Source organism: Melozone crissalis, unplaced genomic scaffold (assembly GCF_028551555.1).
Source record: "Melozone crissalis strain CALT ecotype California unplaced genomic scaffold, PUWL_Pcris_2 ptg000014l_1, whole genome shotgun sequence".
Lineage (NCBI taxonomy): Eukaryota > Metazoa > Chordata > Aves > Passeriformes > Passerellidae > Melozone > Melozone crissalis.
Window position 1 is genome coordinate 16,819,492 of NW_026535792.1, and position 25,053 is coordinate 16,844,544.

At 53.5% G+C, this 25,053-nt stretch overlaps 3 protein-coding genes across 4 annotated transcripts in view; 2 read left to right on the forward strand and 1 right to left on the reverse strand.

The window, feature by feature from the left end:
- SIN3A (SIN3 transcription regulator family member A) overlaps positions 1-7,747 on the forward strand; it is a 31,613-nt gene extending 23,866 nt beyond the window's left edge. For both annotated transcript variants that reach the window (XM_054272538.1, XM_054272539.1), the window contains exons 14-21: positions 488-671; positions 841-1,414; positions 2,263-2,432; positions 3,432-3,605; positions 4,284-4,376; positions 4,702-4,796; positions 4,947-5,154; positions 6,517-7,747. In XM_054272538.1, coding sequence (XP_054128513.1) covers positions 488-671; positions 841-1,414; positions 2,263-2,432; positions 3,432-3,605; positions 4,284-4,376; positions 4,702-4,796; positions 4,947-5,154; positions 6,517-6,747 — 1,729 coding nt within the window. In that variant the 3' untranslated portion in view covers positions 6,748-7,747. The remainder of the gene's footprint in view (positions 1-487; positions 672-840; positions 1,415-2,262; positions 2,433-3,431; positions 3,606-4,283; positions 4,377-4,701; positions 4,797-4,946; positions 5,155-6,516) is intronic.
- A 1,220-nt stretch (positions 7,748-8,967) lies between these two features.
- MAN2C1 (mannosidase alpha class 2C member 1) lies at positions 8,968-20,638 on the forward strand. Its single transcript, XM_054272556.1, has 26 exons — positions 8,968-9,066; positions 9,459-9,584; positions 10,078-10,201; positions 10,428-10,498; positions 10,643-10,820; positions 11,292-11,481; positions 11,825-11,931; positions 12,968-13,078; positions 13,400-13,492; positions 13,605-13,721; positions 14,158-14,253; positions 14,525-14,670; positions 15,080-15,203; positions 15,356-15,477; positions 15,975-16,060; positions 16,514-16,684; positions 17,331-17,413; positions 17,583-17,677; positions 17,800-17,904; positions 18,075-18,231; positions 18,541-18,684; positions 18,770-18,879; positions 19,406-19,485; positions 19,611-19,756; positions 19,915-20,018; positions 20,092-20,638. Exons 1-26 carry the CDS (start codon positions 8,975-8,977, stop codon positions 20,207-20,209), a joined length of 3,096 nt encoding a protein of 1,031 aa, XP_054128531.1. The 5' UTR covers positions 8,968-8,974; the 3' UTR covers positions 20,210-20,638.
- Positions 20,639-20,956: 318 nt separating this feature from the next.
- NEIL1 (nei like DNA glycosylase 1) lies at positions 20,957-24,727 on the reverse strand. Its single transcript, XM_054272788.1, has 9 exons — positions 24,285-24,727; positions 24,069-24,188; positions 23,501-23,579; positions 22,915-23,014; positions 22,661-22,785; positions 22,178-22,205; positions 21,802-21,875; positions 21,415-21,688; positions 20,957-21,266 (listed from the first exon to the last, which is right to left on the reverse strand). Exons 1-9 carry the CDS (start codon positions 24,710-24,712, stop codon positions 21,247-21,249), a joined length of 1,248 nt encoding a protein of 415 aa, XP_054128763.1. The 5' UTR covers positions 24,713-24,727; the 3' UTR covers positions 20,957-21,246.
- Between the last annotated feature and the right edge of the window lie 326 nt (positions 24,728-25,053).

The following is a 25,053-nucleotide window of genomic DNA, read 5'->3' on the forward strand; positions in this document are numbered from 1 at the left end:
TCTGGGGCTGGGCAGAGCAGCCTTCCCAGGATACCTGCAAGGTCCCAGTTTGCCTGCCCTTCTTCAGCTGAATCAGGGGTGCTTTGCTTGGGATGCTGAGTCAAGGTTCAGGGGTGCATTCCCAGGGTACTCAGGTGTCCATGCTTTGTTTGGTTGTCCAAACTAAGCTGCCCTCATTCCACAGGGGGAGCTTTCTGGAGATCTGAGAGACCAGGGCCAGCTTTTTTGCCTTCCCTGTCCCTTTATTCCTTCTCCTAGGGCTGCTTTGTTCCTGCATGGTTTTACCTAAATGTGAAAGAAACCCAGAGTGGTTTCTCCAGAAGGGTGTGTTGAGGGGGCACCTCCTGGAAAGCTCCTTTCTGTGGGATCTTTGATCCATGCCCATTTCATTGGGAGTTCATCTCTTGTCAACACTCACTAAGAACCACGGGCTGAGGTTTTTCTTAGATGCTCACCTCTTAGCTCACCTTTGTTTTCTTGATCCAAGGTTAAAGATGAAAGAGGAAGAGTGGCGAGAAGCCCAGAGAGGATTTAATAAAGTCTGGCGAGAGCAGAATGAGAAGTATTACCTGAAATCCTTGGACCACCAGGGCATCAACTTCAAGCAGAATGATACCAAGGTCCTAAGGTCAAAGAGTCTCCTCAATGAGATTGAAAGCATCTATGATGAGGTGAGATGGTCACCAGTAGCTTCCTTCCCTTGAACTTATGCACTTTGCTAGTGCAGTTTCGGTTCCTCTTCCTCACAGCTTGATGAGGGAGGAAATCTGTTTCTAGCAGGCTCTTGGGTGGTGGAGAGGGATTGTTTAGGCTGGCTTTTATGCTGTTTCTCCTTTGCAGAGGCAAGAACAGGCTTCAGAAGACAATGCTGGAGTCCCCACAGGCCCACACCTCTCACTAGCCTATGAAGACAAGCAGATCCTGGAAGATGCTGCCTCTCTCATCATCCACCACGTGAAGCGGCAGACGGGAATCCAGAAGGAGGACAAGTACAAAATCAAGCAGATCATGTATCACTTCATTCCAGACCTGCTGTTTGCTCAGCGAGGTGAACTCTCGGATGTGGAGGAGGAAGAAGAGGAGGAAATGGATGTGGACGAAGCCACTGGGGCTGCAAAAAAGCACAACGGTGTTGGGGGCAGCCCTCCCAAAACCAAGCTGATGTTCAACAACACGACAGCCCAGAAGCTGCGGGGCATGGATGAGGTCTACAACCTCTTCTACGTGAACAGCAACTGGTACATCTTCATGAGGCTGCACCAGATCCTGTGCTTGCGGCTGCTGCGCATCTGCACCCAGGCCGAGCGGCAGATCGAGGAGGAGACGCGGGAACGGGAGTGGGAGAGGGAAGTGCTGGGCATAAAGCGAGACAAGAGTGACAGTCCTGCCATCCAGCTGCGACTCAAGGAGCCCAGTGAGTGACTTCTGCTGGGAGGCTGGGGGAAAATGGTGTTTCTGTGTGACGGTGTTCACAGGGGCTCTTGGATGAGGGAAGAGACGAGAATGCTGACTTTATGTTTTAGAAGGTTTGATTTATTATTTTATGATATATATTACATTAAAACTGTACTAAAAGAATAGAAGAAAAGGTTCTCATCAGAAGGCTAGCTAAGAATAGAAAAGAAAGGAATGATAACAAAGGTTTGTGGCTCAGGCTCTGTGTCTAAGCTAGCTGGGCTGAGATTGGCCATTAATTACAAACAACCACATTAGACCAATCACAGATCTACCTGTTGCATTCTACAGCAGCAGATAATCATTGTTTACATTTTGTTCTTGAGGCTTCTCAGCTTCTCAGGAGGAAAAATCTTAAGGAAAGGATTTTTCATAAAAGTTGTCTGCGACATTTCTGTTTGTAGTGTGCTGACAGAGTGTTTGGTGTCTTCAGGCACATGACAGCAGTGACCCTTTAAGATGGGCTCTCTTTTATTATCCCTGGGAAGATGGGGAAACATAGGACTTGCACTAGCAGAAGGATAATGAGCAGCAGTTATTTCATTGTTGTACACTTGTGAATTCTCAAGTTCCCTAAGTAAAACCTTTCAGAAATAAATTACTCATGGAGGAGGCTAGAGCTAGAAAGCCAAAGATTATGAAAGTACCTGTGGCCTTGAAAGGTATGATTTTATGTACAAAGATTTATGTCCATAAGGGACAAGTTTAACTAACTCTTCAGCTTACGTGGGTCACCTGAGGACCAAAGCTCCCAGCAGCCCTTCCTGGGGATGGTGTTCCCATGTGTCCCCTTCTCTCCTGCTGCAGTGGACATCGATGTTGAGGATTATTACCCGGCCTTCCTGGACATGGTGCGCAACCTGCTGGACGGGAACATGGACTCGTCGCAGTACGAGGACTCGCTGCGCGAGATGTTCACCATCCACGCCTACATCGCCTTCACCATGGACAAGCTGATCCAGAGCATCGTCAGACAGGTGCCTGCAGCACGGCCTGGGGGCTGGGTGGGGTGGGGCAGGGACAGCAGGCAGGCTGTTTGCTCCAGGCTGGCGTGGGAGGCAGTGTTGTATGCCCACGTGGGGAATTTCGGTAAATTCAGGGTATTTCTTTACCCAGCTCTCTGACCCTCATAGTAAAGAAGTGATAGAGAGTGATTTTTGATCTGTTTGAATTACTGAGAATATTCTCTACAAAGTTTTCCATATGTTTTAGGATGTAAGTATTCAAAGCATGTCCAGAGCTAATCTTGCTTTAGCTTTGAAAAATAAAACAAAGAAATTACATCTAAATAGTTCCTTTCCATCAGTGCTGTAGGAGTGCATGCTTTTTCTAAAAACCTTTTGTCTCTTTTATCTGGCTGCTGGAGTAGCTCATTTTGGCTGTTAAACTCCAGTCCTTTTATTGGGTTGGTAGGAAGAATGCATGAGCAAAGGCAAATTCTTGTGCCTTTTTGTAGCATAAAGAACAAAAACAGACACAAGGGGCTGGAAGTGGAATAGCTTGAAAGGGCCTTCCTCTTTCAGAAGGGTAGAGCTGCTCTTCAGAAGCCCTTCAGTCCAGAGATTAACTGAATTCAGAAGACAGTTGGGAGACTTTTGATTTTTACACTTACACAAAATATGGATTTGATCTTAAACCTCCCACCCCTCTCCTCAGACACAGCAGCAGCCCCTTGGTGAGGAGAGGACACGCTGTGTCACAGAGCTCTGGCCCTTCCTCCCCTGCTGCTGATCAGAATGTTCTCTGTGTGTAGTTTTTCTCTGAGTAGTTGTGCTTTGTCACCTGCTAATTTTTCTAAAGATCTTGTAAGCTTTTCACATAGCAGCAGAGATCATCTGCAAGTGGAAGAAGCTAAGGGATTTTTTTTTTTTTTGCTTGAGCTCAATCCCATTGTCGCACCCTTACTTAATTCTATTCTGATGGGGGTGTAGCAGCCTCCCTGACAAACCCCTTGTCCCTGTTGCTCCTGTTTGCAGCTGCAGCACATTGTGAGCGATGAGATCTGTGTGCAGGTGACAGACCTGTACCTGTCAGAGAACAGCAACGGGGCCACGGGAGGGCTCCTGGCGTCCCAGTCCTCCCGCACACTCCTGGAGGCCGCCTACCAGCGCAAAGCCGAGCAGCTCATGTCCGAGGAGAACTGCTTCAAGGTAAAGCCAGGCTCTGAATGCAGTGCAAAACCAGCAGGAGCTGAGGGGGTGCCTTTGAAGAAGGGAGAGACACTGGTCCTTTGAAAAAGAGCCTTGTTTAGGCACCCAAAAATGAAGAAAATTAACTCTGTCCCAGCCAAAACCAGCGCGCGTGCAGCCAGGTTTTAGAACAGGTTAATGCTTCTGTAAGGGCCCCTCAGAAATGAAGTTTCAAGGAGGAATATATTTCCTGGACAGCAATGAATATCCCCTTTACAGCAGCTTTGGGCTGTATCATACTGACTGCTGGGCTGGCCCTGCTTTGATTTGTTAGCTCAGACTCTCCGTTTCTCTGGTGTCTCAGTTTTGTCGACTGTTGGGAGATCTGCCACTACTCACTGGGCATTAAATCACTGCTGCCTGCATACATTGCTAATAAACCTGTGCTAATCAAATCCATACTTCCTTTGCTGAAGAGGCAGGAAGTGGTCAGGCCCTTTCTGAGCCAGAGAAGTACTATGGATAAAAGCCTGAGAGTATAATATCTCTTCCTGTGCCCACAAACTTACTTTGAGGGCCCAAGAAGCCCCCAAAACTGCCAACTTGCTTCATTGTCCCTTTGCCCCAGTGAGAAGTGAAGGTGTCTGTTTCTATTTCATACCTCCTCTTGCTGAAGTTCTTTCTGCTTTTCCTTTGTAGCTAATGTTCATTCAGAGCAGAGGTCAAGTTCAGTTAACCATTGAGCTGCTGGACACAGAAGAGGAAAACTCGGATGACCCTGTGGAAGCAGAGGTAAGGGCAGCTTGTCCAGAGAGCTGACTGTGATGGTCAAGGTTGAGATGAGTGGTGGTGTGGTCCATTAGCACAAGACAAAGAAACATCAAGGACCTGCCATAAAGCTTCCATTGATGTGAGCAGGCAAATCCTTCTTGGTTTATTTCATATTAGAAAATACTCGAAACCACATGAAGAACCATTGTACCTGCCTTTTTGGGCATAAGATGCACAGAGCCTTCGGAAGGCATGTTGTGTTCTGACTTCCAGCTCAGCCTCCTCAAGGCCTGCAGTTGTTTGGTGGGAGGGCAGTGGCTGATGTGTGCTCTGTGCTTGCTTCCAGCGCTGGTCTGACTACGTGGAGCGGTACGTCAACTCCGACTCTACCTCCCCCGAGCTCCGCGAGCACCTGGCCCAGAAACCCGTCTTCCTGCCCAGGTGAGTGGCCAGGCTGTGCTGGGAAAGGCCCTTGGAGGTCCTCTCATTCCACCCCTGCCGTGTGCAGAGACACCTCCCATAGATCCTGCCCAACCTGAGCTTACACCCAGGGGTGGGTGCTAATCCCAAGAGGGGTTCTCTGGTTTGCAGGAATCTGAGGCGGATCCGCAAGTGTCAGCGTGGTCGGGAGCAGCAGGAGAAGGAAGGGAAGGAGGGAAACAGTAAGAAGTCCGTGGAGAACATAGAGAGCCTGGACAAGATGGAGTGTAAATTCAAGCTGAACTCCTATAAGATGGTGTACGTGATCAAATCAGAGGATTACATGTACAGGAGGACCGCGCTGCTGCGAGCTCAGCAGGTAGGAGCCAGCCAGAGAACGGGGTGGGCTGCTGGTGTTTCCTGGGACCCAGGGGAAGGAAGGAGGCATTGCCTTTCCAGCTGTTTGGGAAGCTGTAAAGGTTTGGGTTTGTCCAAAATGAAAACAACCTGTGACTCCAGATGGGTGAAATTTAGGAGGATTGCACTGGAGGAAACTGATCTGGTCATCTGGATGCTTTGACAGTCTCCTTTCCTCATTTTATGGGAATATTTCCATCCACTTCTATCATGTATTTAGGTTTATAAAACAACTACTTACCATGTTTCTTACTGATGAGATACAGGTAGTGGCTTTAGTTCATTAGTTGTAAAGTAATTCTCTTAAACTTCGCATCCACATCAGAAGAAAGCATTTTATTGCAGCATAGTGACTTTGAAATGCTGGTACTGAGGATTTTGATTTAATTCAGTCTATCTCATTCAACTGGCACAAACCTCAAGGAAATGTAAGCTTATAAGCAGAATACTGTGTGCCAGTGCTCTTTACAGAGAATCTGAGCATAAGTTCTTGAAGTGTTAAATATGTAGTGTGCAGCTTATCCCTTGGTTACTGGAATAAACTGAGGGAGCTGTAGAAGCTTCATTGGATTTTGGAAACAAACCTATTGGATTTAGCAGTTAACACCCCAAAGCAGTTCAGTCTCTGGGAGAAGAACAAACAAATAATAAAATCTGTAAGTTTTAATCTGGAGGTTTAATTATATTGGCTGTTTTTAATTATGACTGTAGCCATGGCTTTATACCATCTGTCCTGCATTTAGCATTCCTTAGGCAGATGCTCTTACCCAAAAAAGTGCACACTTCTTCCTCTCCTGATGTTTCTGTTAAGTCAGAGCTTCTTGTGCCTGTTAGACCTGGTCTGGGTCTTAATTCTCTGTAGCAATTGTGTCCCCAGTATGTGTAACACATGTTGAACTTGCTGTTTCCTGGGACTGTGGCCCTCTCAAGGGGCTCTGGACAGACTCTGAGGGCTGGAAAGAGCAGGATTGCCTGGCCCTGGGTGCTAGCAGAGAGTAATGCAGAAGGGACCTACTCTGAGCTGGGCATGCAACTTTCAGGCTCCCACTGCATATGTTCTGTGTCCTCAGCCTGTGAACTGTATTAAACAAAGAGCATAAACTTTTTTATATTTATGAGCTCATTTTGCCACGTATTTGCTTGGAGAGGAGACTGGGCGAGCCTTCATCAGAGCTTTCCCTCTGTTGCTAGTGCAGTGCCTGCATTACAAATTCCCTGTGTTTTTGATCCCCTTGCCTGTGTCACCCAGTAGCCAGGCTTGGTGTTATGCTGCAGTTTGGGGGCCAGAGCTGCCTTTTCCTAACACCTCTCCCTGTCTCTGCAGTCCCACGAAAGGGTGAGCAAGCGGCTGCACCAGCGGTTCCAGGCCTGGGTGGACAAATGGACCAAGGAGCACGTGCCCCGCGAAATGGCAGCCGAGACAAACAAGTGGCTCATGGGTGAAGGCTTGGAGGGCTTGGTGCCCTGCACCACCACCTGTGACACAGAGACCCTGCACTTTGTCAGCATCAACAAGTACCGCGTCAAATACGGCACGATATTCAAGACACCCTAGGAGTGCCCCGGGGCGAGGAAGAGCCGGGGGATGTGTGTGTGTGTGCGCAGCCAGGGAAGGAGGGAGATGCCTTTCTCCCCTCACTGTGCATCTCCGTCACATGGCCACTTGACTAGTGCGTGGCTGGTGCAGCCTGTCCCGCTGGGGACGTGGATCTCTGCCCGGGGCCGTGGGCTGCCGGCCCTTTGTGGGCAGGAAGGACCCTTCTCTGAACTGAGCCATCCCAGAGAAACACCACGAGCTCGTACACACCAGCAGCGTTGAGGCTTTGACTCCCCGGAGGCCCCGAGCGGCGAGGGAGGGGAACAGGATGCTCCTCACCACCGGCCCGCTGGGATGTGTCCCCAAAATCCCCAGGTGCCTGGACTGCTGGGATGTGTCCCCGAGGTCCCCAGGTCACCACTGGATGGATTCCCCTGTCCCAGCGGGCTCCCGTGGGGGCCGGGGCAGCGCAGCCCGGGTTCCTCTCGCTCCCTCCCCTCCCTCCCAGGCTGGACTCACCCTGTGCAGATCGGTCTGTCCTTTCTAGTGCCAGTGGAACTGTTTTATTTTTATTTTGGGTTTTTGGTTTTGTTTTTTTTTGGTTGGTTTTTTTTTTTTTTGTACCTGCTTGTTTACTAGTCTCTCCTAGTGCCATGCACCAGCTTTTCACACACATGTACGTACACACACACAGCAGAGAACAACACGATTTTAACATGTTCCCCTCCTTTTTTGTAAATAAATGTACAAATTGTCAATTTTTTTTGGTTTTTTTCTTTTTGTTTTGTTTTTTTTTTTCTTTTTTAATTAAAGGAATTATGCTTGATGTGCTAGCATAACTGTACTAGCTTCTTGTGTACCATAGTACCAGGTGGCTTGAGAATTAGTACCGACAGACAGACCGATGGAGACATTTATTACACTTTTTACCAAAGGGAGTTATCATTGTAGTGCTTTTTGTGTGGAAACTTTTTTCTCCTTTTTTTGTAAATAAAAAAAATAATGTCTTTGTTCTTAACTGGAGGAAGACACTCGCTCACCCACAGCCGTGTTCCTGGTCTGAGGCACTGTTGCAGCATGCAGGTTTTGGGGTGGGAGAGGGGAGGGGGGAAGAGGGAGGTGTAATCCAACCCCTTTTCTAAGGCTGGCAAGAGGAAACAGCAGAGGCAGCATGTGCATTTGGGGGTTAAACAACTGAGGTGTAAGCAGCCTGAAAGAAATATAAATATAGAGTATATAATTTTAATTTTTTTTAATGTTTGGCTTTTTTCCTGGTGGGTAATTTTTATCCACCTTGTCTTCCAGCTCCAAGGATCTTCGCTTTTGGGAAATGTTGCTGAGCAACTCAGCTGGGGCTGATTGTGCTGATGTATTTTTCCCTTTCTGTCTTGGAGAAAACATCATGGGAAATACCAAGCCAGTATTCGACAGAGCTCTGTGTGTGTGTGTGTGGGCAAGAGAAGGAGGTGGGACTGAGGGGGGGCTTGGTGCATTTCACTCCAGAAATCCACATATGGGATATATATTTTTTTAAGCAGAGAAATTTAACGCTGGCAGATCTTTAAAACGCGGGGGAAGATTCCAAATTTAAGAATAAAGAAGTCAGCACAGACTTTGTAAGCCACGACAGCCACCACTGCACCGTGCTTCCTCAAAAGGAGGTGGCTTTCCTAGCAAAAATCCCTGCTGCCAGTGCTGCACACCTGGAGTGGCTTCCATCGTTCCTGGACTCACTGTGCACGTTCACAGAATCATAGAACACACACTTTGCTAGCAATAAATCACCTGTGTCCTTTCTCCTTGCTGTAACCACGCAGGAAGGGGCTCTCGTGTGTCCTCTTCCATTCCAAAGGTGTCCTGCACGCTCCCCTATTATTTCCCCCCTTTTTTTATTCTGGTGTATGCTCAAGGTGATGTGGGAGGGAAAATCTTTGGTGATTTAGGCTTTTGGCTAGCTGCTGCTGCTTGGTGGGTCCTATGCCAGGAGGGTCCTGTGCCTGCACGTCATTGAGCCAAGGGGGCTGGGGCAGGTCCCTGGGACACACCGTGGGGAGACCTCTGCCTCTGGTGCTCCATCTGACACCCCAGCTCTGCTCCCAACCTGTACAATAGCAGAGGTTTGCTTTTTTTCTAATTTTCTTTTTATTTGATCTTGCTTTTTGTATTCTGTAATCTGATCCTCGGCTCCGGGCGGGCTCGGCCGCGCCTGCGCCGGGCGGGGCGGGGCGGGGGCTCGGCCGCTGCCATGGCCGCGATCAAGCACCGGCGTACGGCCCTGGAGCGGGTGGAGAAGTTCCTGTCCGACACCTACTTCACCGACTGCAACCTGCGGGGCAGGTGGGCGGCGCGGGACTCTCCGGGACACCCCCGGGGCGCTCCGCTGGGTCCCCGCGGGCTGGGGACGCTGCCCCGGGCGCTGCCGGCCGTGGGTGCGGGGCTCGGGGGGCTCCGTGGTCTCACGCTGAAGGGACAAATCTCACACACACACTCTCCTTAGTGGGCGTAGAGCGTTGTCCCGGGGCTCCAAGGCACAGCCCCGCAGCCCCCTGCCCTCCCCTGGCCGCCCAGGCCCATTATTCCTCAGCCATCTGTTAATATTATTGAGGCTGATGGGTGCTGGCAGGGCGATTCAGCCGAGCTGTGAAAGCTCTCTGTCCCTGAGCTTGTCCGAGCGGGACTGATCTTGTCCATGTGACCGTCTCTGTTCATGTGCCCGTCTCGGACCGCAGGCTTTTCGGGGATCGCTGTCCCCCGGCATCGCTGTCCTGCTTCCAGACCCCGCGGCGCATCCCGTACCAGGAGGCTGTGGCGCAGCAATTCGGGCCGGCGCAAGTGGGAGAGTCCTTCGGGCCCACGTGAGTAGCAGGTTTCGGTGTGCTGTGCCCGTGCTGGCGTCGGAGCTCGTGTCTCAGAGGTGTTTGTGTGGGTGAGTGCTCACCAGCTCTCCCTGGTGAAGGCTTGAGTTGATCTTCCCTGCTGAGTGCTTGGAGATGTCTGCTCAGAAGCCCTAAGGGAGATTTCATGAGGGAACTCACAAGTTTCTTGCTGGTTTTTGCTGAGAGTTCCTTGTGACCATGGTTGTGTCTGTGATGCTTCTGGGGGGATGTGTTTGCTTGTCAAGTTTGGGAGGAGATTCTTAACCCAGCAGTGGGCAGACAAGATGCCACTGCCGGTTTCTCTGGGTTTCCAGAAAGGCACAGGTTAAATCAGGTGTGTGTATGGACAGGCAGCACCCTGTGTGTGAATCCCATCAAACTCGTGGGCTGTCCCCACTCTGGCTTTTCCATGGAGGGCTCCCTCGGGAGAAGGTCACACAGTGGGCTGAGGTTGCTGCCTGCTCTCTTCCAGGTGGGAGACGTGCTGGTTTAAGGTGGAGCTGAGCATCCCCCCGGCGTGGGCAGGGCGGGAAGTGCACTTCGTCTGGGAGAGCGATGGGGAGGGCATGGTGTGGCGAGATGCCCAGCCCGTCCAGGTATGGAGACAGATCAGGGGTGTGCCAGTGCCCTGCTGTGTACACAGGGTGACCTTTGGAATCCCTACCGTGGTTTGTGCAGGGCTCTGTTCCTGTTCTTGTGTCAGCAATTATCCCACAGCACGTGGGACCAGCCCCTCTGTCCAGCTGGACTTTGGGGTATCTTACCCTGCCCATCCATCCTGCTGTCATGGACTTCTGCTGAATGTGCCATCTTCCTGTGCAGGGATTGACCAAGGAAGGAGAGAAGACCAGCTACATCCTGACAAGAAGCCTGAAAGAGTCAGAGCCCCACAGGTGGGTGGTCAGGCGTGCCAGAGCCCCCCACTGCTGGGGGACCTTGGTGTTGCTGCAAGCCAAGAGGCTGAGGACACACACACGTCCTTGTCTGTGTCCTGGTGCTTGTGACTGCTCCCTGATGGCTTCCTCGTGTCCCCACAGCCTGACACTGTACGTGGAGCTGGCCTGCAATGGGCTCTTTGGAGCTGGCAAGGGCAGCATGATTGCCCCTCCAGACCCGGACAGGAGGGTTACCCTGAGCAAGGCTGAGCTGGTTGTCTTCAACAGAGATGTCTATGAACTGCTGGTGGATCTGGAAATACTGCTGGACATGGCTCAGGTCTGGGAGCTCTTCTTCCCTTTTTCACCTTTTCCTCAGCTTCACTGCTTCTTCTCCTGCTGCTGTTCTGTGGCCTGAGACCTTGGAGGAGAAAATATTGGCTGCTTCTGCAATTTAACACAATTGACACTGTCTGGGCTTGATGATCCTTGTGGGTCCCTTCCAACTCAGGATATTCTAGAGTAGGAGAAAACTGAAATGAGAGAAGCCACAGGTGTTTTTTCATCCACTTTCTGCTCCAAAGCAGGCTATGTTTACCACGGTCCCCTGGAATGGGCGTATGTGGAACCTGGATTGGGAAGGCATGTGAGAAAAGGCCAAAGGCTGTGTTTGTGAAGCAGAGACATGGTGTTTACCTGTTATGACTGCCTGAGATAGATGTTGAAAGAAGGTAGCAGGTTCTCCTGGAGGCAGGTAACATCTGAGCTGATGCAGTGGCCAGAGTCATGCTTTTATCCCTCTCAACCCCAGCTCCTCGGGGAGGAGAACCAGAGGAGTTTCCAGGCACTCTACACTGCCAACCAGATGGTCAACGTGTGTGATGTTACAGACCCCTCCACCTTCCCTGCTGCTCGTGACCTGGCTGCAGCCATCTTCAGCCAGAGGAACGGCGAGAGCCAGCACACCATCCATGCCATGGGACACTGCCACATTGACTCTGGTGAGAGCAGCAGCGCTCGCTCTCCTCTCACTGGAGGCCAGGGTGTGCTGCCCAAGGGGAGAACAGGCTGTCCTTGGGCTCCAGCACACCTTGAGAGCAGGGAATGGGCCCTGTGTGCTGCCACACTGCTGGTTTGTCACTGGGGCAGTGAGGAGTGTGGGTCTGGCTGGCTGTGCCCTTTGGAGCACTGCTGGGACTGGGGATGAGGGATGAATTACAGCCTGCTGTCTTCCACCTGCTGGGCTTCACCCCTCGATTTCCCATCCCAGGAGGGGTTTCAGAGAGGCTCCAGCTCCGTGAGGAGCTTGTGTTAGGTGATAACCATGGCTGCCTGTCCCTGCAGCCTGGCTGTGGCCCTATGAGGAGACCATCCGTAAGTGCGCCCGGAGCTGGGTCACCGTGGTGCATCTGATGGAGCACAATCCAGAGCTCACCTTTGCCTGCTCCCAGGTGAGGGATCTCCCTCTGGACACCTCTCTGCTCCTGGGATGTTGCTTCTCCAGCAAAAGGAGATGGGGGGATGTAACTGGGTCGAGGCTGTTTTGGGTCTGGGGTCCTCAAGGAGGCAAGGGCAGTTGTTAGTGGATATAAAGTTGTTTATTGCATGAATACATCAGTCTTGAAGGCAGAGAGTTCAAGGTGTTAAAAGTCCATGCTAAAGTATTAAAATCCATGCTAAAAGCTTTCTGGCAGAGAGTCTCGGGCAAGAGCTGCGGCTGCAACAGCTGCTCTCTGGTGTAGGGAAGTCCCAGGCCTCGTGCAGGAACAGCAGCAGCAGGGACCACGGCCTTCTTTCTTTCTTCTTTCTTCTTCCTTCTTGTCTTCTTCCTTCTTGTCTTCTTCTTCTTGTTCCTTTTAATACAAGGGGACTCTTATACACAAAACTACCAGTCTAAGCTAAAAGGACGATTCTGAAACATTCTTTCTAAACCAATCTAAACTTAATTCTAATCTGCGAAAGTAGTATGAAAGTAGTGTCAGCTCTTACCTTAAAAACTAGGTATATAATATTATCTATTTACACAGATATACTGTCTGTTTTCTTACTCAAAATTTATGAGTATGAGTTTATGTATTTACATTAATACTTCTATCTATTTACACATATAGTTCTGTCTGTTCTAGAGATGCAGTCAAAGTTCTGCTGTGTTTTTGATATGTCTGGAGCTAAGTTACTGAACTCTAAACTAGGCCTTAGGGCCTTTACTAGCTAACACAGTTTCTTAGGGTGCTTAAAATATATTTCTGCTTTCTTAAAACTGTAACTTATACTTGCACTTCCTTAAAACTCAAACCTTCACTTCTGCTTCGTATCTATGTGGCTTAATATATCTTAATTTCTCCGAAGGCTTTATTCAGCCCCTGCATTCATGTGTCTCTCTGAGGAGCTCAGAGAGGCTTGCAATCCCACAAGTGACGAGCCAGAAGTGCTGCAGGGGGCAGGGCAGGCTGTGGGGAGCTGGGGCTGACCCCTGTGCCCTGGCAGGCTCAGCAGTTCCAGTGGGTGCAGAGCTGCTACCCCGGGCTCTACGCGCGCATTCGGCACCTGGCGGCCAAGGGACAGTTCATCCCTGTGGGAGGCACCTGGGTGGAAATGGTGAGTAGCACGGTGAGCCTGGCTTGGCACACCCTCCTTGTGCCACCCTCTGGGACCAGGGGGGAGCAGAGCCTTTGCTGAGCCTGTCTGCTTGGGGGTGGTCTGCAGGCCTAGGAGCAGCAGCTGTCTGAAGCGTCCAGCCTGGCAAGAGTACAATGCTCCCAAATCACTCCCTGAGAAAGGAGCTTTGGAATCCTTTTGTGTGTGCTCCTCCTTTTCCCCTCTGCTGAGCCCTGCTGAGGTTCTCCCCACGATCTGCCAGGCCAGGTGGGTGGGAATGGGGGGTCTTACATGATCTCTCCTTGCCTGTGCCTTCCCCAGGATGGGAACCTGCCGAGCGGGGAGTCCATGGTGAGGCAGTTTCTCCAGGGCCAGAGGTTCTTCCAGGAGCAGTTTGGCCGGATCTGCACGGAGGTACTTGTTCTTTTCCATCACGCCCTCCTCACCCACCGTGTCCTTGCAGCCCTTGCTCTTTGTGCGGCTGGGCTGACCTGTGTGTGTCTCTCCCTGTGCTCCTGTGCCCCAGTTCTGGCTGCCAGACACGTTTGGGTACTCGGCCCAGCTGCCCCAGCTGATGCGTGGCTCTGGGATCCGGCGCTTCCTCACGCAGAAGCTCAGCTGGAACCTGGTGAACTCCTTCCCGGTGAGCTCTGCTGCCTTCTCCCAGGGGATGGACACTGTGGGTGCTGGGGTCTTCTGCAGGGCTGGACCTGTTGGTTCCACAGCTCCTCAGTTCAGCTAACACAGGCTCTGCTCCCAGGAGCCGCTAGGTTTTGCTGGCAGGGATGTCCTGTCAGGCTTCAGGAGAGAGGAAGGACGTGATTAGAGATGTCTAATCTCTAATCCAGCCAGGCCCCTGGCCTCTAGCTTCCAGATGGGAAGCTGTGAGTTGTGTGCAGGTCCAACAGACAGCAAATCCAGCCCCTGCCCTGGTGGCATTCCCTGTTCTTGTCCTCTCCTTGCACTGATCCATCAGGGCATCCTGCACCTCCCTGGAGAGAAAGTGAAGGCCCAGTTTGAGCCCTGAGGAGGCTCTGACATGCCCCTGTGCACCACATTTTCCTTTCTCTCCCCTCCAGCACCACACCTTTTTCTGGGAAGGCATTGACGGTTCCCAGGTCCTGACCCATTTCCCCCCTGGTGACTCCTATGGGATGCAGGGACGAGTGGCAGAGGTGAGTGAGGTGCCAGACCTGCATGAGAAGGGCAGTGCCAGCCCCCTGAGGGGCTCTGGGAGAGGGGAGGGGAGCAGGATACCTGCCAGCATTGCTGGACAAAGGCTGTTGGGGTGCCTGATGTGCCCGTGCCTGATCTAGGCACTTTGGGCTGGGGAAGAGGAGCAAGACTGGGCTTTGCACCCTAAAGACTGACCTGGCTTTCTTGTATGGAGCTGTGGGAGCTGGGGCTGGGTGCCAGGGGATTGCAGCTGCCCAAAAATCCCTCCAGGTGCTGAAAACAGTGAAGAACAACAAGGACAAAGGCCGTGTGAACCACAGCGCGTTCCTCTTCGGCTTTGGGGATGGAGGAGGGGGCCCCACGCAGAAGATGCTGGACAGGATGAAGAGAATGAGAGACACAGATGGGCTGCCCAGGTGAGAGGAGAGCTCCCACCCTCTCTCCTGGCAGGGGCATTTGCTCTGAGCCAGGTCTGGCCTTCAGCAGTGCCAAAAGAAAGGGAGAAGGGCAGGGAGATGGGCAAGCAGAAGGCTGGGAAGGATTTTCAGGGCATGGAATCTCTCCATCAACAAGAGCTGCAAGAACAGGTCCGCAGGGCAGCCATGGACTGCTTGTGAGCCCTCAGGAGAGCTGTGGGGTGAAGGGCCAGCACAGCAGCTGTGCCTGGGGAATGTCACAGGAGAGGGGTAGGAGAAGGGAGAGGGGAATACTTTGTATGGTTGTATTGCAGTTTTTGAGGCCTGACACTTTTCCAGCCCAGATGCACCCTTGGCCATGTCACAGGCCTCTCCCCAGCTCATCACTGTCTGTGTGTCTGTCCCACAGGGTGCAGATCTCCACTCCTGACCAGCTCTTTTCTGTCTTGGAGAAGGAATCATCCCAGCTGTGCACCTGGGTGGGAGAGCTCTTCCTCGAGCTGCACAATGGCACCTACACCACACAGGCCCAGGTGAGGGTCCCATCCCAGGCAAGGGGGCCAAGCACACTCACAACACCTGCAAGCAGCCAACCCTGCTGCCCTGGAGCTGGGATTCTGCTGCTGGTGTGAGAGATCCATCCCAGCTGCCCATCTCCTGAGCATCTCCCTTCTGTCCTTACCAGATAAAGAAGGGCAATCGGGAGTGCGAGCGGATTCTGCATGACGTGGAAGTGCTCAGCAGCCTGGCTGTGGCTCAGGACTCAGCGTTCCAGTACCCTGCCAGCCAGCTCCAGCAGCTCTGGAGGTGAGGGAGCACCGCTGGTGCTGGGGCAGAGCTCAGTGCTGAGCACTGTGTGTGCACAGCCCCTGCCATAAACTTTCCTACCTGGGAAGAATTTGCTGCTCTGCTTGATTCTCCTGCTGAAAGATAACTCCAAACCCTCACTGCTCTGCTGTCTGGAAGCTTCATTTCCTACCGAAGCTTCTTCCTCCCCAGTTCTGGCTTGTTTGAGCTTGTGCTACAAGGTATCTCATAGCCCTGAGGGGTAAAAACAAATATCTCTTACTGCCTGTGGTTGTGGTTTACTGACAGCTGACAGGCCCTAACATGAAGGGATTTAAAGGGTGCTGTGGTAAAAATCCTTTTCTCTCAAGTGCTGGGTAATGGGGGAATAAGGAACAGTTATTAAGATTGTCTGTCTTGCAAGCAGGGCTCTTGTTTGAGAGAAGAGCTTGTTCTAAGCCAGCACAAATCCGGTGCTCTGTGCCACTCTCTTCCCTGGTTTCTGCTCTCTGTGTTAGGTTATTGCTGCTCAACCAGTTCCACGATGTCCTGCCAGGCAGCTGCATCCAGCTGGTGGTTGAGGATGCCCTGCAATACTACACAGGTGAGCAGGGGGTTTGGCTGGGAGGGCGCTCACCTGTGGCAGCAGCTCCTGCCTGGTGGGGCTGGGGAGGCTCCAGCCCTGGGCTGCCAGGGCCAGCTCAGCAGCCATGTCTGAAATGGTGTTAAATTAGCAGCCAGGGGATTGAGAACCATCCCAATTTATTGGCTTTTCTGCTTGCTGCTGGCATGCCAGGATAGGCAAGGTTTTTTTCTGCCTGCCCAAGGGGTGCTTGCAGGAGCTTCAGTAACCAGAATTTTCCAGCTGAGCTGGCACAGCTCATTGTAATCTTGTAACAACAAAGTTCGGAATAATTATACACTTGAATAGCTAATAGATAATAATAGTTAATGATAATTAGCAATTGTAGCTTGGAAGGAGATGAAGTGTGTGTACATTTGCACGGGGAGTGCCAGAAGCTCTCTCAGAGCCAACTGAGGCCCTTCTGTTGCCCAGAGATCCGCAGGGCTGGTGCTCAGCTGCAGCAGGAGGCTGTGCAGTGCCTGTGCAGGGATCTGCTGCAGCCCCAGGCCTGCAGCACCCACAGCACCCTCGTGTTGAACACCTTGGCCTGGGAACGCACCGAGGTGATCGCCAGCCCTGGACCAGATGGAGCAGAGACTTTGGGTATGTCTGACTCTTTTATCAGAGTTCCCAACAGGGAAATGCTCTGCCTTTCCCTCCCCTGGGGAGGGTTTTATTGACTGTTCAATTTGTTCTTTGGACAACTTGAAAGGGCATGAAATCCTCTGAAGTATACATGAGGAAGAGGAGGGTATGGGAGGAGGCAGTAGATCTGACATGACAGCAGCAGGACAGCAGTAGTGTCACTTAGGGTTCAGTCTGGGGCGAGTGTTGGAGCAGAACTGTCGCAGACATCTTTTATGGGAACTCCTTTCCTTGGGATTTTTCCTCCTGAGGAGCTGAGAGGCCTCAGGAACAAAATGTAAACATTGATTATCTGCTGCTGTGGAGTGCAACAGGTGCATCTGTGATTGGCCCATGTTGGATGTTTGTAATTAATGGCCAATCACAGCCCAGCTGGCTCGGACAGAGAGCCAAGCCACAAATGTTTGTTATCATTCTTTGCTATTCTATTCTTAGCTAGCCTTCTGAGGAAATCCTTTCTTCTATTCTTTTAGTATGGTTTTAATGTAATATATATCATAAAATAATAAATCAAGCCTTCTGAAACATGGAGTCAGATCCTCGTCTCTTCCCTCAACCTGAAACCCCTGTGAACACCGTCACACAGAACCTCTTTTCTTTCCAGCTCTGGTGACAGTCCCCAGCATGGGCTATGCCCTGGTGCAGGAGCCATTTGTGCCTCCTCAGCCTGTGGCAGTGAGGAAACAGGTAAGCACAAGGCAGATTTCCTCAGGTCTGTGTTCCCCACATCTGGAGAAATCAGGGTTAGGGTTGAAAGGAGGAGAAATCTAAGGAATCCACAAGTTAAATTTGCATTGGAGGCACTCAGCTCCCACAGGTGTGGGTGTGTGACACCTGTTTCTGGCCTTTTCCCAAGGAGGATGGCTCCATTACCATGGAGAATGGGGTCATTGCTGTCTGCCTGGACACGATGGGGCGCCTGACCTCGCTTCAGCTGCTGGACTCAGGGAGGTCTGTGTCACCCAGTTCCTGGCCCTGAGCTCCTCAAACCTCTCCCAGACCTTCTCACTGTGCACCTTTCTCCACTGCCAGTCCTTCTGATGCTGCTGTTCCCCTGTTCCACTTTCTTTTAGAGAGTCAGTCCCAGATGGCTGCTATGCCAACCAGTTTGCACTCTTTGATGATGTTCCCCTCTACTGGGATGCCTGGGATGTGATGGATTATCACCTGCAAACCAGGTAGAGGAGCAGTGCATGCAGCACTTGGATTTTGGGTTTGCCCTGAGATTCCTGCCTCCCTCTCAGTCCTAGCTGTGAGAGAGCATTCGCTCTGCAGAGGTGAGTGCCTGCTGCATTGGGATTTGGATCTACCAGGCTGAGACTATCTCTGCCTTCCTTCCTCTCTCTAGGAAGCCAGTGACCACACTGCTGCAGCCTCTGGAAATCACCCTGGCTGGGGGCCTGCGGGGAAGTGTGAGCTTCTCCCTGCAGGTGGGGAAAAGCAGCACCTTAACCCAGGAGATCATCTTGGATGCCACGTGCCCCTACCTCCGCTTCCTGACCCAGGTTTGGCCCGTGGCTGCTGTGTGACACTGACACCCTGTGCAGCTGGGAGCTGGGGAGCTGCACCTTGGGCCTGGATTATATTCCCCCTCCCTGTATTCTTCCCTGGAGTCCCCTGCTTGAGCAAGCAGCCCAAGGCTGGGGTCCCAAGGGCCAGGGGTGGAGGTGGGACCCACCAGTTGATCCGTGTTGAGACTCTGGTGTGTTTTTGTTGTAGCTGGCGTGCACTGGCTGCTGCACACCAGGACATGAGAAATGCAGTGTTTGCCTGTCAGTCCCCCATGGTGACAATCCTTCTGCTGCCACGTTTAGGTGGAGTGGAAGGAGGCCCACAAGTTCCTGAAGGTGGAGTTCCCTGTGCAGGTGCGGAGCACGAACGCCACCTACGAGATCCAGTTTGGGCACCTGCAGCGGCCGACGCACTGGAACACGTCCTGGGACTGGGCTCGCTTCGAGGTGAGAGGGAGCTGCTCTGCTCCTGGGGCTGCTCCTGCTGCAGGCAGTGCCCCCTGTGTGCTGAACATCCCTTGTGCCTGCTCAGGTGTGGGCTCACAAGTGGCTGGATCTCTCTGAGCACGGCTTTGGGGTGGCTCTGCTGAACGACTGCAAGTACGGAGCATCGGCCCACAGGAACGTGCTCAGCCTCTCCCTGTGAGTGAGGGGTGGGTCAGGGGGGCTGCTGGGGCACTCTGCCTTCTGAGGGGTCCCTTGGAGGTCAAGGCAACACCTGCTCCTAAATGACCTCAGTTATAACAAGGAGATAGTCTGGAGGGTGGCTGTTTTCTGAGAATTATTTTAGTCAGTTAGAACTAATTCCTGTGAACTGTGCTCAAAGATAATTCAGGAGAGATCAGACGCATATTTGTAGCAGCTTTTCTGTTGCTGACCAGGAAGGGAGGCTTAAGGAGAGGAAAGGAACAGGAGTGTTAATGTTAGGGTGCATACAAAGCTAAAACAAAATGCCTACTTCAGTTTGACTTAGTGAGCTGCAATTTTCACAGATGACACCCGTTTTTTAGCTTCTAGAGCTGTCCAGGGCCTGTTTGCTGTTGTGTGTTTGCTTCCACGTCAGGGCCCAGCCTCAAGGTAGCACAGGAAGCAGCAGTCTTGTCACAGTGCTCTGGGTGACGCTGGGTGCTGCCAAGGTACCAGTGTCACTAACCTCACCTCGCCTTAGGCTGAGAGCCCCCAAGTCCCCTGATGCCACGGCAGACATTGGGCACCACCAGTTCACCTACGCTGTGATGCCTCACCAGGGTGAGTGACAGAGCTGTGCCCTGTGGGGACAGGCAGGTTGGCAGCTGCTCCAGTGAGCCTTGGGGTGAGCGTGCCCCTGGCTGTGTGTGTACAGACACTGACCACAGAGAGTTCTTGTGCTGCAGGCTCCTTCCAGGAGGCTGGTGTGATTCAGCAAGCCTACAACTTGAATTTCCCCCTCCACGTGGTACCAGCCAGCCGTGCCCAGTGCCCAGCCTGGAGTGCCTTCTCTGTCAGCTCACCTGCCGTCGTGCTGGAGGCTGTCAAGCAGGCAGGTGCTGGGGTGTACAGGAGGGCAGAGGGGCTGAGGAGCTGTTGTTGAGCAGAGTTTGCTCTTTGGTGGTCAGGCTCAGCTGGGCACAGCAGCCTGTGCTGGAGGGGCTGTGCCTGTCTCATCTGTCTGATCTCATGTGTCTGGACTCCCCCAAGGCTGAGGACAGGCCTGAGGCTGTGGTGGTTCGTCTCTACGAGGCCCACGGCAGCACAGTCACCGCCTGGCTCCAGACCCCGCTCCCCGTGAAGGAGGCGATGCTGTGAGTGCAGGCAGGAGGGCTGGGGGCGTGTGGGGATGGAGATCAGTCCTTCAGCCTTGTGCTTTGTCCCCAGCTGTGACCTCCTGGAGCGTCCCCTGGCGCAGGGCCGCCTGCCCCTGGAGCAGCAGGGCCTGAGGCTTTCCTTCACACCCTTCCGAGTGCTCTCCGTGCTCCTGGTCTGGAGCCACTGACCCCAGACATCGCCCCTTGCTGGGGCTGCAGCCACCTGGACCAGCCCTGGGAGCTCAAATCACAGGCTGACCTGTTCCCCATGCCAAGAGCTGTGCAAGGCAGCAGCTCCAGGGAAGGGCACCGTCCCTCTGTCCTGCACCCAAGTGTTGGAGAGCAGGGATTGAACAACCCTGCTCCTCAGGGAAGGAGGGCAGCTGCCCACTGCCCGACCAGGGAAGGTGGTTTTGAGTGAGCTCTGAGCTCATTTAGGTGTGGACAAAGGTGCAGACAGGTTGGTGGCCCCTGCTCCTGCTGCAGAGGTTTGGGGACCAGCAGCTTCTACAGTGACTCCTGTGTCACAGCCTTCATCTTGTCCAGCAGTGTGTAAAAACACACTCCACTCCTTCCCTTCTCCCCCTGCCTGCCCCTTGCACTGCCCTTGCAGAAGAGGAAACAAAAAAAAAATCAAGAGCATTACATAAAAAACAAGCTCCAGCCTGTTTTCTTAACCTGTTTCCAGGTAACTGCACTGACCTGTTTCCTCCCAGGTGTTTGCTGGAGTTGCTTTTTTAGTGTCTGCCTGAGAAGGATCTCACTCTTGGCACTGGGCAGGCTGAACTTACCTTTATTTTGGGGGGATGAGGTGGAGGGGAAGCCTGATCCAGCCCCTATGGAGAAGAGGCTGGGCACAGAGGGATTTATCCTTTGCATGAAAAGGCAAAAGGCATGCACAGTGATTTCTACACAAAATACTTTATTAATCAGCTAAAAACAGTGATTTGGTCAGCAGCCAGAAAGGGAGGAGGGAGAAGGAAGAGTCAGAGTCCAGTACAACACGTGGACCTGGCCCTTTTTCCCCTGAAATGCCCGTGGACAGCAGGAAAAGCCCCATCACCAGGCTCAGCTTCTCCCTCCCACATTGGCAGCATGCCACAGCAGCAAATAAGTGTGAGCACAGGTAGGGAGCAGCTCCATTTCCACTAGCACTAACCCTGGTCCATGGCCAGGCCCTGCCTGAGCTCCTCTTGGCCCCTCAGGAGGTGGCAGCAGGTGACACTCACACGGCAGGGGCTGCACCTGGAGAACAAAGAGGGCAAGGAGGAATCAGAGGGCAAAGGGGTATCCAGCTCTGCCCCATGGGCTCCTCTCCTTCCCCTCCATCCCTTTACCACCAGGGAGCTCTCCCAGAGTCCCCAGGGGTGCACAAAGGCACTGCCAGGCTCACCTGTGCCCCTGCGAGCGGATGCGCGGCGGCTTCTCCTGACACGCTGAGGCACCTCAGGCGAGGCTGGGGCAGCACTCACTGTCCTCCTCCCACGGGCACGTCCCTTCCTTGGCCTGCCAGCCTGCTCCTCCTGCTCTTCCTTCACTTCCTTCTCTTCCTTCTCCTCCTGCTCTTCCTTCTCTTCCTTCTCTTCCTTCTCCTCCTGCTCTTCCTTCTCTTCCTTTGGGAGTTTCGCTGCAGCCCTGCGGCGCTGCTTCGGGGCACGGGGGGTGACCTGGGTGAGTGTCAGAGCTGGAGATGACCAAGGTGGGCAACTCCATGTGGGATCATCACCATGAACAGGGCAGGGGCAGCAGGACAGACAGACACAGCCACACAGCTGCTCACCTTGGGGCTCGGTGCCTCGGGCTCTGCCTTCAGCTCTGGGCTCTTCTTGCGGGGCGCCTTGCGGGGTCTCTGCCCTGCACCAGAGATGGGGGGTGAGGAGAGGGTGAGGCAGAGCCTGGAACAGCATCCCACTTGCAGGGATGCTGTTCTGAGTGAGGATGAAAAACCAGCTGCCCCCAGGCAGGTTTGGATGCTGGTAAGAAGCCTTGGGGACAAATGGCTTCTGTCCCCTGGTGCCAACGGCTGTCAAAGGCCTGGCAGCACCCCAGAGAGAATGGCTTTGCTCCAGCCTGTGCCCCTGTGCTGCACAGCAAGAACAGGCTTTCCTAGGAGCCCTCCTGGAGTGGGTCCCTCAGGAAGGGAAGAGGAAACTCACCTTTGGGAGCCATGGGGCCAGGCTCTCCCTGTAAGGAAGGCACAGAGCATTGGCTGGGGTGCAGTCATTCTGCAGGCAGCAGCAGCAGAATCCCTGACCCTTCTCCATCCTCCAGCCACTGCAGTGACAGGGAAACATCCACATTTCCCTGGGAAGGCAGGGGAGTTGGGCTTGCTCTGCCTGCCCTTTGCCTTGGGGACTCTGCCATCATTCCCTGTACCTGCAAGGCCCCAAACACAGGGCCCAGGAGGGAAGAACAGGGCTGCCAGACCACCCAAACACCCCCTCTTCCCTCCATCTGCTGCAGATTGCTCACCACCCATTAGCTGGCTGCCCACCACAAAGGAGGTCCTTGTCACCCCCCATGCCCAGGAGCTGGGTGGAGAGGGAGACCCCCAGGCACACAGAGCAATGGGAGTCTCAGCAAGCAGAAAACAGGCCAGAGTCCTTGGAGGAGTGGTTTGGGGGCTCCCAGGCCCCTACCTGGAACCATATGGTCCTGCCACTGCGGTCCCGCAGGGAGCTCATGCCGGGCACCAAGTAACACTGCAGCCAGTTCTTAAAGTTGGAGTAATTATCCGGCTGCTCGGGGTCCAGGAGCTGCTTCTCTGGGAGGGGAGACAGGGAAAGGAGAGAATCAGAGCAGAAGCTGTGACCACCATGTCAGGGTGGCCCCCCACACCTCATGATGCTGAGCATGCCAAGCCCTGCCCTCCCTGCCAGCCCCGTCCCCTCACCTGCCATGATCACCTCCATGGGCACGCTGTGGCACAGCTCCAGCAGATCTGGGTTCTCCTGCCTCAGCTTCACCTTCTTGCTCAGCGTCAGGGAAGGATCCTGCAGGCATGGAGAAGGGCACAGGAGTCACCTGGCAGCTGCCTCTGCTTCCTCAGCTTCTCTCCTCCCGTCCTCTTCCCCATCTCTTGCCCTCCAGAGGATGAGCTCTCCACACATGACAGCCCTGAGCTCACCACACAGTAGCCTTCCAACTTAGCTACAAAGCCATGAAAGAGGGCTAACACACAGAAACACCAGCAGCAGGTCGTGTAGTGTAGTTTTCAGGCTTAAAATAGCCACTTCCTCTCCCCTGAGGCCACAAGATCAGCCTTGGGCTTTACTGCAGCCTTCCCCTTGGGGATTTTAAGCTTGCAAGGTGTTTGTTTCCCTCTCCTCTTCCTCTCCACCCACCCCAAAACCACTTGTAGACTTCCTTAGGGCAGGAAGCTCATCAAGAAGGGCCACGGGCAAGCAAACCTCTGCCTTTGGCATCTGTCTGGAAACCTGCTGCTTTCTGAGCCTGTGAAAGCACCTGGTGCTCCCCACCTTCTTCCTCCTCTCCTGCTCCTGCTCCTTCAGGGCCTCCAGCACGGTCCGAGCTTTTTCAAAGGGAGGGATCTTCAACCTGAGAGAGTTACACAAAGAAGGTCCCTGTCACCCCTTTTCTTCAACAAAAGAAAACAATGTAAGCAACAGTAGTAGAAGCTGCTGTTGTCCATAACAATCTGTTATTTTGAGGCACACGTTTTCACGATAGGTTTTAATGTCTACTTGGTATATTTCATTTCAATTCCACGTTTTAGGAAAAATGCATTCCCTCAACTCCCACCCACTTCCTGTACCCCTCTACTGCAGTTTCCTGCTTCTTTGCCCTGATGGCTCTTTCTAATTCTAGCTACATTTAATTCCTACACTCAGGAGTGGGAAACTTAGTCCTTTTCACACAACTACAGCATGACATAGAGTTGAGGCATGTTTTAATTAAAAGACAAGAGTGGTGAACAAATTTTCATAAGGAGCAGATTGTCTAATAGAACTTACACGGTTTCTATGAATTAGGCTATAAACCCCAAAACTATATAATACTATGTAGTGGGTGCTCAACCCACCTTACCTGTACAGGATCTCAGCACGCAGGTAATTCCCAATTCCATTGAAATACTTCTGGTTTAAGAGCACCTCACAGATGGGCTTGTCAAAAGCCCTGTCCTCCAGGTTCTTCAGCACATTCTCCCTGCAAGCGAGCACGGGCCATCAAGAAGAGTCACCCGGACATGTCTGTGCAGGGAAAGCCGCCAGACCCGAGCGGGGGCATTCCCGGGGGGCTCACCTGAACGCCTGGTACTCGGACACCACGCAGGGCCCGCGCTCCGGCTGCCAGGCGTCCCCCAGGCGCCAGGACCCGAAGCGCCGCGGGTCCACGAAGCAGAGGGCGCGGGGGGGGCTCTCCCGGGTCAGGAAGCGCAGGTGGGCATGGCGGGGCAGCTCGGCGGCGGGGCACAGCCGGAACGAGCCCGACATGCCGAAGCGGAACACCAGGTCCTGCGCGGGGGGACTGGCGGCGGGGTCCAGCGCGCTCAGCGTCAGCCGCAGCTCCTTGCCGCGGGCGACGGCCGAGATGCCGTAGGCCTCGCTGCGGAAGGGCACCTCGGGGCCGCGGCCCACGGCAGAGCGCTCCACGCCGCCCGCGAACACCAGCGCCCCGCAGGCCCCGTTGATGAAGCGCCCGGCCAGGTGCAGCTCCGGGCACTCGGGCATGGTGGCGGCCGCACGGCACGGCCCGAGCCCGCCGCCACCGCCGGGGCACGGCCCGCCCCCATTGGCTGCGCGGGGCGCGGGGAGCGCTCCCATTGGCTGCGGCGCGGGCGGCGCGCGCTCCCATTGGCCGCGGGCTGATCCCGGAGGTCGGTGCCCTGCCGGGGCGGTCCCGCCGCGGGCGGAGGTTGCACAACGCGGGGCGACACAGCGGGACACGGCTCAGCTTTGTCACCGAAACTTTATTGGAGCTGCCCCGAGGAGCCTCGGGAGCCTGGAGGGAAGGGAAACGTCCTCCTCCGCAGCCAGGAGCACCAATCTGGACTCCCAGCTCAGTGTCACAG

What these genes read in the sequence shown, in the direction of transcription:
- MAN2C1 (XM_054272556.1), top strand. Translation starts at nt 8,975, where the DNA reads ATGGCCGCGATCAAGCACCGGCGTACGGCCCTGGAGCGGGTGGAGAAG. An exon ending in ACCTGGTGAACTCCTTCCCG is followed by an intron (nt 13,722 to 14,157) that starts GTGAGCTCTGCT and finishes TCTCCCCTCCAG; the next exon opens with CACCACACCTTTTTCTGGGA. An exon ending in CCCGTGAAGGAGGCGATGCT is followed by an intron (nt 20,019 to 20,091) that starts GTGAGTGCAGGC and finishes CTTTGTCCCCAG; the next exon opens with CTGTGACCTCCTGGAGCGTC.
- NEIL1 (XM_054272788.1), bottom strand. Translation starts at nt 24,712, where the DNA reads ATGCCCGAGTGCCCGGAGCTGCACCTGGCCGGGCGCTTCATCAACGGG. An exon ending in TCCGAGTACCAGGCGTTCAG is followed by an intron (nt 24,189 to 24,284) that starts GTGAGCCCCCCG and finishes GCTCGCTTGCAG; the next exon opens with GGAGAATGTGCTGAAGAACC. An exon ending in ATCCGCTCGCAGGGGCACAG is followed by an intron (nt 21,267 to 21,414) that starts GTGAGCCTGGCA and finishes TTTGTTCTCCAG; the next exon opens with GTGCAGCCCCTGCCGTGTGA.